Raw genomic sequence first — 12,929 nt, forward strand, 5'->3', positions numbered from 1 at the left:
CAGACTGGAATATGTTCCAGGATTCTTCCGATGGCATTGAGGAGTAGAACACATCAGTCACTGGCTTCTAAGGCACTGCATCTCAGTGCTAGAGGAGTCACTACAGACACCCTGGTTCGAATCCAGGCTGTATCACAACCGGCCGTGATTGGGAGTCCCATAGGGAGGCGCACAATTTGCCCAGCGTCGGCCGGGTTTGGTTGGTGTAGGCCGTCATTGTAAATACACAGAACACAGAACTAAGATTGAATCGTACAACACCGGCTCTGACGCTCGTCGGATGTGGCAGGGCTTGCAAAGTATTACAGACTACAAAGGGAAGCACAGCCGTGACAAGCCTACCAGATGAGTTAAATTACTTCTATGCTCGCTTTGAGGCAAGCTACACTGAAGCATGCATGAGAGCATCAGCTGTTCCGGACTACTGCGTGATCACGCTCTCAGTAGCCGATGTGAGTAAGTCGTTTAAACAGGTCAACATTCACAAGGCCGCAGGACCAGACGGATTAACAGGACGTGTACTCCGAGCATGCGCTGACCAATTGGCAAGTGTCTGTAATACCAATATGTTTCAAGCAGACCACCATAGTCCCTGTGCCCAAGAACACTAAGGTAACCTGCCTAAATGACTACCGACCCGTAGCACTCACGTCTGTAGCCATGAAGTGCTTTGAAAGGCTGGTCATGGCTCACAACACCATTATCCCAGAAACCCTAGTCCCACTCCAATTTGCATACCGCCCCAAAAGATCCACAGATGATGCAATCTCTATTGCATTCCACACTGCCCTTTCCCACCTGGACAAAAGGGACATCTAGGTGAGAATGCCATTCATTGACTACAGCTCAGCGTTCAACATCATAGTGCCCTCAAAGCTCATCACTAAGCTAAGGACCCTGGGACTAAACACCTCCTTCTGCAACATCCTATAGGGAGGTCAGAGATCTGGCCATGTGGTGCCAGGATAACAACCTCTCCCTCAAATATGATCAAGACAAAGGAGATGTTTGTGGACTACAAGAAAAGGAGAACAGACCATGCCCCCATTCTCATCGACGGGGCTGTAGTGGAGCAGGTTGAGAGTTTCACGTTCCTTGGTGTCCACATCAACAACAAACTATCATGGTCCAAACACAGCAAGACAGTCGTGAATAGGGCACGACAAAGCCTATTCCCCCTCAGGAGATTGAAAAGATTTGTCATGGCTCCTCAGATCCTCAAAAAGTTCTACGGCTGCACCATCGAGAGCATCCTAACCAGTTGTATCACTGCCTGTTATGGCAACTGCTCTGCCTCTGACCGCAAGGCACTACATAGGGTAGTGCATACGGCCTAGTACATCACTGGGGCCAAGCTTCCTGCCATCCAGGACCTCTATACAAGGCGATGTCAGAGGAAGGTCCAAAAAATTGTCAAAGACTCCAGCCACCGTAGTCATAGACTGTTCTCTCTGCTACCGCACAGCAAGTGGTACCGGAGCGCCAAGTTTAATAATGCTGTTCATTGACTACAGCTCAGCATTCAACACCATAGTACCCTCCAAGCTCATCATTAAGCCTGAGGCCCTGGGTATCAACCTCGCCCTGTGCGATCCCAGGCGATAGCGCCTCTTCAACCTCAGGAGGCTGAAGAAATTTGGCTTGTCACCCAAAACCCTCACAAACCTTTACAGATGCACAATATAAGGTAGCTGTTGTGGAATTGTTAGATTACTTGTTGATATTGCTGCACTGCCGGAACTAGAAGCACCAGAATTTCGCTGCACTCGCAATAACATCTGCTAACCATTTGAATGTGCCAATAAAATTTGATTCGATTTTTATTTTATGCTGCTTTTTAATTATCTATTATTTTTATTTTCTATTATCTATTTTTTTACTTAACACTTATTTTTTCTTAAAACTGCATTGTTGGTTAAGGGCTTGTAAGTAAGCATTTCACTGTGCGCTGAATACCTGTTGTATTCAGCGCATGTGACAAATACAATTTGACTTGCACCTGGCCCTTGACAGTGCAGATGAGACTGTTAGCAGGTTAGCAGGTACTGCAAGGTATTTTAAGTGTTTGTGCTTGTGTGTGTGTGTGTGTGTGTGTGTGTGTGTGTGTGTGTGTGTGTGTGTGTGTGTGTGTGTGTGTGTGTGTGTGTGTGTGTGTGTGTGTGTGTGTGTGTGTGTGTGTGTGTGTGTGTGTGTGTATGTATGTGTGTGTGAACGTCTCCATGCCCTAGCTAACCCTGCACCTCTGCATTTGGTCTTGTAGAATCCTAAAGCCACATAAAGTGAGCCCAGAAGGACAGGCATGGCATTGGAAAAGGTCTCAGGTCTGATCCTGATTGACTCAGCTCTGACAAATCCTCCCTGGGTGCTATCCTCCAAACCTTAGAGGAGAGATACACCAGAGAACCCCCAGGCATAGTGTACCATGGGAGGGAGCTGTCCCTCTTCAGGGGATGGGGGAGAATGCAGGACATTAGTGAAGATGAAAGAGGACTTATTAACCCCTAGGTAGGGTGTTACCTTCGGGGGGCTGTCGGAGCCTGGGTATTCCCTCTGGTCCAGCTTGTTCCAGCGCTGCATCAGCTTGATGACCATGGGGTTACTGAAGTCCACCAGCTGAAAGCCCGACACGTTGGCCCCTCCATGCATGAAGCGCTCCAGGTTGATGTCCTTAAACCCCTGGGAGAGAGAGTGGGGGGAAGGGGGGCGAGATGGAGCGTTTGGTACGGATGGAGGCAGAGGGCAGAGAAGAAGAGAGAGGATGAGAGAATGATATTTATAGATAGAGGTAAGGAGAGTGATGGAGGTAGGCAAAAGGTAATTAGAAAAAGGGATAGAAATAAAGTGAGATATGGTGGGAGAGAGAGAAGAAGAAGGGGAAGAGAAGAGAGGCAAAGAGAGCGAGAAAAGGAGAGAAACAGAGACAGGACCATGTACAGTATGTGATACCACAACATAAAAGGACACCAAACACTTCTCCGAATTCTCCCCTAGCCTTTTCTAAGATCACCGGCTGAGTCTGAATTCTGTCGACGCCCTGCTTCTATAGCAGAGAGCTGGTAAGAAGGATTGTGCCAACAGTAATCTCTCTCAGCCCAGTGCTCTGATGCCTCCAATGCTGTGTCACACTCACACCCACACTCCCACTCATGCACACACCCACACACACACACACTGAGCTGTCCTGCTCTGGACATCATTAATACACTGTCACTGTGGAAATGGGCTGAATACTAATTACATAGACGAGAAGAGAGGGGGGGGGGGGGGAGAGAGACAGAGAGAAGAAGGAAGAATAAGGATGTAGTCAAGACATGCCAGGATTTTTTCCCCTCACCAAGTTAGCCATGATGTAATGGTAGCCTTTGACATGTTTTCCGACGCTGACAATCTGCGAGAGAAGGGGAGGAGAAACGTTAGAGAAACGTTAAGTCAACCCGACTGGAAAGGGACAAACGTTCGACAGATTTTAATTGAACCCGACTGAATTAGCATTAGCATGCTTAATTGGCTGTCAGTTGAATGACACCCCAGTGTGTGCGGCTTGCCACCGCGTGAACATTGTCTTTCATGGGGAGAAATCAGACCTGCCGACTGTCTAAACAAATGAGTAGGCATCCGGATGAGTACCACACAAGGAAAAAGACAGACAGACACTTTGAGGCGAGGCAAGACATGACAATGTTCCCGGCATGGAGAGAGAGACAGAGAATGTTCATTGAATCATTGTCATCATCGTCATCATCATCATCATTGAACACAAGCAGATCAAATAGCTAAACAGACTTTGAACTCAAGACAGCTGCCGCTTACGTCGCCATGTAGTATGACTCTGCTTATAGATGATTTGTGAGGTACAGTATCTACGAATTGATTATTAAGACTTTATGAATGCTCTGTAAAGCATCCATTGTTGTGTCTTTAAAGTTTTAGCCTAATGTGTTTGAATGTCTCGCTTACAAATATAATCTGTTTCCACTAGCATAGCTCCATTCTCCAAAAATGCGAGCTACATTTTTCTGGACATCGCTAAATAACCAGGTAACAAAATGAAAACCGGTTTGGAGGAAACAATAACACCTGAGGGAAGTTAAAAATAAGCAAAATTTTTTTTTTAATTACCCTTTAAAAGGGGACCCATGCAGAGGTAAAAAAAAAAAAAGAAGATTTGACCTGCTAATTTAGATGTTGTGTGTACTGAGGCCTACATAGATATAATGGATACTGTTGGTTGTGTGTCCAGGGATATATATATATATATATATATATATATATATATATATATATATATATATCTATCTCACACACACACACACACACACACACACACACACACACACACACACACACACACACACACACACACACACACACACACACACACACACACACACACACACACAAACACACACACACAGAGTTGTTAGCACAGTGATATGCCGGAGCAGAGATTTGCTGAATAATTGAAATGTGAGATAGAGACACTGGTTGCCTGGGGGAGGCGGAGGAGTACACTATGAAACAGAGAAGGGGGTTATTTGGTTAATTCAACTCTGACTACATACAGTACAGGCAACTGAGTGGCGCATAGCTGCAGGAAGTAGTTTGTGGGTATGGGTGCTGCGATCCTTTTATCGACATGGGGGGGTGGGGGCTGCTGGAAAGAAAAAAATTGCCCACACTGCAGATGGCTATATTGATCCACGAATACAAGACTATTAAAGCTCCAGTGCATTACCTATGTGAAAAAGTATTTTGTTAATTTAAAAGATTACACTACTGTTCAAAAGTTTGGGATCACTTAGAAATGTCCTTGTTTTTGAAAGAAAAGCAAATTTTTTTGTCCATTAAAATAAAATTGATCAGAAATACAGTGTAGACATTGTTAATGTTGTAAATGACTATTGTAGCTGGAAACGGTAGATTTTTTATGAAATATTTACATAGGTGTACAGAGGCCCATTATCAGCAACCATCACTCCTGTGTTCCATTGGCACGTTGTGTTAGCTAATCCAAGTTTATCATTTTAAAAGGCTAATTGATCATTATAAAACCATTTTGCAATTATGTTAGCACAGCTGAAAACTGTTGTCCTGATTAAAGAAGCAATAAAACTGTCTTTCTTTAGACTAGTTGAGTATCTGGAGCATCAGCATTTGTGGGTTCGATTACAGGCTCAAAATAGCCAGAAACAAAGGACTTTCTTCTGAAACTCGTCAGTCTATTCTTGTTCTGAGAAATGAAGGCTATTCCATGTGAGAAATTGCCAAGAAACTGAAGATCTAGTACAACGCTGTGTACTACTCCCTTCACAGAACAGTGCAAACTGGCCCTAACCAGAATAGGAAGAGGATTGGGAGGCCCCGATGCACAACTGAGCAAGAGGACAAGTACATTAGAGTGTCTACTTTGAGAAACGCCTCACAAGTCCTCAACTGGCAGCTTCATTAAATAGTACCTGCAAAACACCAGTCTCAACTTCAACAGTGAAGAGGCGACTCCGGGATGCTGGCCTTCTAGGCAGAGTTCCTCTGTCCAGTGTCTGTGTTCTTTTGCCCATCTTAATCTTTTCTTTTTATTGGCCAGTCTGAGATATGGCTTTTCCTTTGCAACTCTGCCTAGAAAGCCAGCATCCCGGAGTCGCCTCTTCACTGTTTATGTTGAGACTGGTGTTTTGCGGGTACTATTTAATTTAATTATGCTGCCAGTTGAGGACTTGTAAAATTGCTTTTAGTTGCCTGGTTTGCTAGATTTTTAAATGGATGGGTTTATTGGTGTTAAAATACACCAGTTATGCTATTTTGGACCACCAGGCTGCTGATGTCATGCAGCCTGTCGTTTTTGTGTTTATACTTTTTTATAACGTTAACGACAAGTTTGATGTCGTACAACAATAGAATGTTCATGATGTCACTGTGACAACTGTCTACAGACACGTTGATAGACGTAGTATAAACCAGCCATTAGTCTTGAAATCTTTGGTTGTTTACTACACTACCATATTCATTCTGTTTAGCACGTGGCCTCACATGTGAATTCTTAAAGAGATGGGTGGGTCTAAGGCTTAATTCTTGCGAATATAGGGGGTGCTGTTTCGACTTAGCATAAATTGGTCTCCAGATTAAACTGCCTAGTACTCAATTCTTGCTCGTACAATATGCATATTATTATTATTATTGGATAGAAAACACTCTCTAGTTTCTATAACCGTTGGAATTATGTCTCTGAGTGGAACAGAACTCATTCTACAGCACTTTTCCTGACAGGGAGTGAGATTTCAGAAATCTTGGCCTCTGGTCCCAGGTCAGTTTTAATGTCCCTGTGAATGCTATGGGGATACAAACACTGCCTACGCCTTCCTCTAGATGTCAGTAAGTGGTGACAATTTGAATGGAGTCGATTGCGCAATCAGGGCCTGTATAAAAGACCAAAGAGCGGAAGTACATGTCTTTTCTTCCCTGCGCTTGGCGCACGATGGACGTCGGACTGGCCTCTTTCCAAGCTTTGGTTTAGCCAGTAATATATCGCCGGTCATGTTTTTACTCGTTATAGGTGTTAAAAACATCATAAGGTAGTTAATTTAAACCGTTTTATAGCAATTTATATCCGTTTAGTGCGATTTTCTGGCATTTCTTTGTGACGCACTTCCAAGAGCTGGGCACTTTTCTAGTACATGCCGAACGTTAGTGGCCATTTCGACGGGACAAGAGGACATCTTTCGACCAAAAGACGATTAGACCGGAGAAAGGATACATTGCCCAAGATTCTGATGGAAGATCAGCTCATAGTAAGAACTATTTATGATGATAAATCGTTGTTCTGTAGAAAAATGTTAAACGCATATTCCGCCATTTTCTTTGGGGTAGCTTCGCTTTGGCGCACCCTGTATTGCACAGTAAGGATAATTTAAAAAATGTAATTCAGCGATTGCATTAAGAACTAATTTGTCTTTCAATAGCTGTCCACCCTGTATTTTTTAGTCAAGTTTATGAATATTTATTCATTAGACTAGATCACTGTCCAATATGGCGCCCGACATTTTCAGGCCAGTTTTGCTACTATTCTCATTGTATAACCACGTTTTTTTGTGGCTAAATATGCACATTTTCGAACAAACTCTATATGTATGTTGTAATATGATGTTACAGGAGTGTCATCGGAAGAATTCTGAGAAGGTTAGTGAAAAAATTAATACATTTTGGTGGTGATAATGCTATCGCTCTTTTTGCCTTGAATCAATGCTCGGGTAACGTTTGCACATGTGGTATGCTAATATAACGATTTATTGTGTTTTCGCTGTAAAACACTTAGAAAATCTGAAATATTGTCTGAATTCACAAGATCTGTGTCTTTCCGTTGCTGTGTGCTGTGTATTTTTAAGAAATGTTTTATGATTAGTAATTAGGTAATACACGTTGCTCTCTGTATTTATTCTAGTCGAGTTGTGATGGTGGGTGCAATTGTAAACTATGATTTCTACCTGAAATATGCACATTTTTCTAACAAAACCTATCCTATACAATAAATATGTTATCAGACTGTCATCTGATGAGGTTTTTTCTTGGTTAGTGGCTATCAATATCTTTATTTGGCCGAATTGGTGATAGCTACTGGTGGAGAGAAAAAATGGTGGACAAAGAAAAATGGTGTCTTTTGCTAACGTGGTTAGCTAATAGATTTACATATTGTGTCTTCCCTGTAAAACATTTTACAAATCAGAAATGATTGCTGGATTCACAAGAAGTGGATCTTTCATCTGGTATCTTGGACTTGTGATTGAATGATATTTAGATGCTAGTATTTACTTGTGACGCTATGCTAGCTATGCTAGTCAGTGGGGGGTGGTGGGGGGTGCTCCCGGATCCGGGTTTGGGAGGTGTTAGAGGTTAAGTGGGTTTGAACGATGCTGAATGGGTGTAGACAAAGAGCTCTCCAGTAGGTGTACCAAAACATTCAAGAGACATTTTCTCAAAAGTGGGGTTACAAGTTTATCAACTTTCAAAGCAGAATTACTTTCCCATTATACTCGACTGTAGTGTATGATATACAATTTTCTAGCTCTGAGTCTCTACTTTTATCCAATGCAAAAAACACAATTACAAATTATGCTACTTGAGACTGAATTGAGCTGGTTGGTCACAATTGATTGATTGATTGATTAATTCACCTACTCTAGCCTGTTGGTGAGCTTCTCAAACTTATCCTGTCTGACTGCCTAACTGCCTGTCTTCCTTCCTCTCTGCCTGTCTGCCTGCCTTGACTGACTGACTGACTGACTGATCTCACCTGCTCCAGCATGTTGGTGAGCCTCTCGGCCTCCAGGTCGATGACAAATTTCTTCTCCTGCCGTCGGTCCAGGTCCTCCAGGAGGCGCCGGTAGGCCGCGTCGTTGAATTTCTCCACACAGATGGCGCTCACCTGCCAGCTGTTCTGGCCCGCCTTCTCCATGATGGCTTGCAGTATGGCGTAACCTGAGGGACCAACAGCCAATCAGATCACAGCATGTCATTCCAATACTTTATTTACATAGGGACAATTAAAAGATTGACATACTGAATGTATAACAGTCAGATGCATTGCACCATCACATCTGATCTTACACTAATTTACAGTGCCGGTCCCCAAATCAGCAGTAATATTTTGGGCCCAATCCAAATCCAAACTATATTCAAATTGAACCCAACCCTGCTTCCTTTTGGCTGGGAAATGTTGAGGCACAGAAGGTTTCAAATGGAACGAATGAACCATGTTGCTGATTATTACTGATATCATCAAGCTGACGCCACAATCTAAAAACCCTGGCTTTACAAAAACAACAAGCATGTGCTCCCCCAAGAAGCCTTGCATCCAATTAGACCTCTTTAACTGTGTTGAGTTCAGAGTTCTAACCCTTTGCTACTACGCAGATTCTTAATACTAACTAGTCCAGCAACAAAACCCCCATAATTGAGTAGATGGCATAGTCTCTTTGATCAGCGATTGGTGGAGTGGTAGGAACCATTGGTACTTTAGAGGGGGACCCTGGGCTGCTGGGGCCTTGTATATATAGAGGGGTGATAGAGAGATGATAGAGAGATGAGAGGAAGTCAGGGGAGCCCCACACGGCGCTTCTTCTCTCCTCTCCAACAGGAACAGATGTCCCCCTTAAACGGCCCTTCCTGGTGGCCATCACAATCTGGCAACCTTTCTCCCTCTGCTCCCAATTAGTAGATTAACCTGTGCTCGAGTATCCACGTCTGGCAACCCAACCCCCCTTTCTCACTCTCTATTTTCCTGTGCACCCTATTAGAGTGGTATCTCTCTGTGTCTGTGCCAGGAGGACAAGGACGATGGTCGGTCACACACACACACCACTGCCTCAGTAAAAAAATAAAATATATATATTATTGAATATTAAAACATACAATCTACCTGCAGTGAAGCCGCTCAACATTTACATTACATTCAGTCATCTAACAGACTCCCAACCAGAGAGACTCACAGGAGCAACCAGGGTCAAGCGCCCCGCCCAAGGAGCACGCCGACAGATCTCCCACCAAGTCAAAACGGGGACCCGAACCAGCAACCTATCGGCCACCGGCCCAAGCTCCCAACAGCCAGGCCACCAACCATCCAAGATTCTCCCACAGTTCCACAAGAGCTGCCCTTAAACCATCCGAGATCCCCCCCACTGCCCCCCGAAAAAACCTTTCCCTCCATTCCCAGCCCCCCCCCACCAGCCACTGTCCCCCCCCTAAAGGAACCAACAACCAACAAAAGGAGCACAAGAGAAAAAGGAGAAAGACAAAGGAAAACAACAATGCAAAAACAAAAGACATCAAGGACTACATCAATCAAAACAGCAACTGTATACGTTTGAGTGCACGTGTGGCACTATTTACATGTGTGAATGTCCGTATGTGTGCGTTTGAATGCGAGTGTGTATATGCATGTGGGGTGGCAGGTAGCCTAGTGGTTAGAGCGTTGGACTAGTAACCTAAAGGTTGCAAGATCGAATCCCCGAGCTGACAAGGTAAAAATGTCGTTCTGTCCCTGAACAAGGCAGTTAACCCACTGTTCCTAGGCCGTCATTGAAAATAAGAATTTGTTCTTAACTGACTTGCGTAGTTAACCTGTTGAGGACAGAGGGTGCTGTTTTCACTTTGGGGGAAAATCGTGCCCAATTTAAACGGCCTCGTACTCAATTCTTGCTCGTACAATATGCATATTATTATTACTATTGGATAGAAAACACTCTCTAGTTTCTAAAACCGTTTGAATTATATCTGTGAGTAAAACAGAACTCATTTGGCAGCAAACTTCCTGACAGGAAGTGGAAAATCTGAAATCGATGCTCTGTTCTAGGGCCTGCCAATAAATGTCCTTGATATTTATTAGAATACATGCACTTCATACGTCTTCCACTAGATGTCGACAGGCAGTGAGAGAAGAAATGGAGTGAATAACTTGATCTGGGGTCGAATAAAAGCTCTCGGCATGACGTGTCACCAGTTTCCTGTTTTCTGGAGAGCGCGTGAAGGGACCTGGTTTTGCCTTCTGATAAGCTGTCGTTATAGACGACTAATATCTCCGGCTTTGATTTTATTTGATACATGTGACAATATCATCGTAAAGTATGTTTTTTCAGGGCCTCCCGGGTGGCGCAGTGGTCTAGGGCACTGCATCGCAGTGCTAACTGCGCCACCAGAGTCTCTGGGTTCGCGCCCAGGCTCTGTCGCAGCCGGCCGCAACCGGGAGGTCCGTGGGGCGACGCACAATTGGCATAGCGTCGTCCGGGTTAGGGAGGGTTTGGCCGGTAGGGATATCCTTGTCTCATCGCGCTCCAGCGACTCCTGTGGCGGGCCGGGCGCAGTGCGCGCTAACCAAGGGGGCCAGGTACACGGTGTTTCCTCCGACACATTGGTGCGGCTGGCTTCCGGGTTGGAGGCGCGCTGTGTTAAGAAGCAGTGCGGCTTGGTTGGGTTGTGCTTCGGAGGACGCATGGCTTTCAACCTTCGTCTCTCCCGAGCCCGTACGGGAGTTGTAGCGATGAGACAAGATAGTAATTACTAGCGATTGGATACCACGAACATTGGGGAGAAAATGGGATAAAATAAAAAATAAAAATAAATAAAAATAAAATTAAAAAAAAGTATGTTTTTTCAATATAGTTTTATTAGATTATTGAAATTTATTCGGGACGTTAGGCGTGTTGCGTTGTGTGCCTTTGTTCAGGAAGGAGAGCTTCGCGCTACTTTGCTAGCTTTCCGTGCTAATTGACTGGAGAAGAGGACATTCTAAAACCAAACAACGATTGTTCTGGACAAAGGACCCCTTGTACAACATTCTGATGAAAGATCATCAAAAGTAGGACCCATTTTATGATGCTATTTCATATATCTGTCGAACATGTGAAATAGTCATTTGCGCCCAGATTTTGGGTACTCTCTCGCTATAACTAAGCTGGATGTCGTAATGAAGTTATTTTTAGAATTCTAACACGGCGATTGCATTAAGAACATTAAGAGCATTAAGAAGTATCTATCATTTCCTATACAACATGTATTTTCTAGTAACGTTTATGAATAGTTAGAGTGAACAGAATAGTTAAGTGTCATAAAAATATCCGCACATTCTGGGAAAAAGATGCTACATTAGCACAATGTATAACCACTGATTTCAGCTCTAAATATGCACATTTTCGAACAAAACATAAGTGTATGTATAACCTGATGTTATAGGACTGTCATCTGATGAAGTTTTATGAAGGTTAGTGAAAATTAATATCTTTTGCTTTGGTTTATTCCCTATCGCTAACGTGCCTATTGCTATCGCTAACGTGCCTTGATGAATGAATGCGGTAGTGTGGTAGGTTATTGTAGTAAGCTAATATAATGCTATATTGTGTTTTCGCTGTAAAACACTTAAAAAATCGGAAATATTGGCTGGATTCACAAGATGTTTGTCTTTAATTTGCTGTACACCATCGATTTTTCAGAAATGTTTTATGATGAGTATTTAGGTATTTGACGTTGGTGTCTGTAATTACTCTGGCTGCTTCGGTTCTATTTCTGACGGTAGCTGTGATGGTAGCTGCAATGTAAAACTGATTTATACCTCAAATATGCAAATTTTTCGAACAAAACATAGATTTATTGTATAACATGTTATAAGACTGTCATCTGATGAAGTTGTTTCTTGGTTAGTTTGGTTGGTTCTTGGTTAGTTAGGTTGGCTTTGTGCATGCTACCTGTGCTGTGAAAAATGTCTGTCCTTTCTTGTATTTGGTGGTGAGCTAACATAAATATATGTGGTGTTTTCGCTGTAAAACATTAAAAAAATCGGACATGTTGACTGGATTCACAAGATGTGTATCTTGCATTTGCTGTATTGGACTTGTTAATGTGTGAAAGTTAAATATTTCTAAAAATATCTTTTGAATTTCGCGCTCTGCCTTTTCAGTGGAATGTGGGAGGAGTTCCGCTAGCGGAACGCCGGAGCCAGACAGGTTAATAAATAAAGGTTTTTAAAAAAGGTGCGTGTACACACGTACCAGTACCTGCCTCAGCTTTAACACACACCTGTGTTAGGTGACAGAGGAGTGGATAAATCCTGTAGAAGACTTGTGCTGTGTTCATTAGGCATCAAAAGGAAGAAAACTGACGGAAACAGGGCTGGGATTACCTGCATTTGTCCAATAAGAAACGGCAACTTTTGATTTCCATTGCAAAACTTTTTTCTGAAATGCACAGACCACATTGACATAAATAACACCACAAGATCAAAAGATACATTTTTTAAAATTTTATAGAGTTCACAAGAGTGAGTTTTTTAAATCCACCCTTGGGTTGTGTTCATTAGTAGCCTGACAACCAGTCCACATCGATCCAGCAAAAGGCTACACCCACTAGCGATTCTTCTCCGCAATGAATGTATGGAGCAATGATACAGC

The 12,929-nt window shown here is 43.2% G+C and overlaps 1 protein-coding gene across 2 annotated transcripts in view; it reads right to left on the bottom strand.

The window, feature by feature from the left end:
• LOC120044370 (glutamate receptor 4) overlaps positions 1-12,929 on the bottom strand; it is a 203,514-nt gene that overhangs the window by 57,535 nt on the left and 133,050 nt on the right. For both annotated transcript variants that reach the window (XM_038988995.1, XM_038988996.1), the window contains exons 4-6: positions 8,285-8,469; positions 3,335-3,388; positions 2,518-2,676 (exon numbers count right to left, since the gene is read on the bottom strand). In XM_038988995.1, the coding sequence (XP_038844923.1) occupies positions 2,518-2,676; positions 3,335-3,388; positions 8,285-8,469 (398 nt within the window). The remainder of the gene's footprint in view (positions 1-2,517; positions 2,677-3,334; positions 3,389-8,284; positions 8,470-12,929) is intronic.

The sequence above is a fragment of the Salvelinus namaycush genome, chromosome 3 (genome assembly GCF_016432855.1).
Source record: "Salvelinus namaycush isolate Seneca chromosome 3, SaNama_1.0, whole genome shotgun sequence".
Classification (NCBI taxonomy): domain Eukaryota; kingdom Metazoa; phylum Chordata; class Actinopteri; order Salmoniformes; family Salmonidae; genus Salvelinus; species Salvelinus namaycush.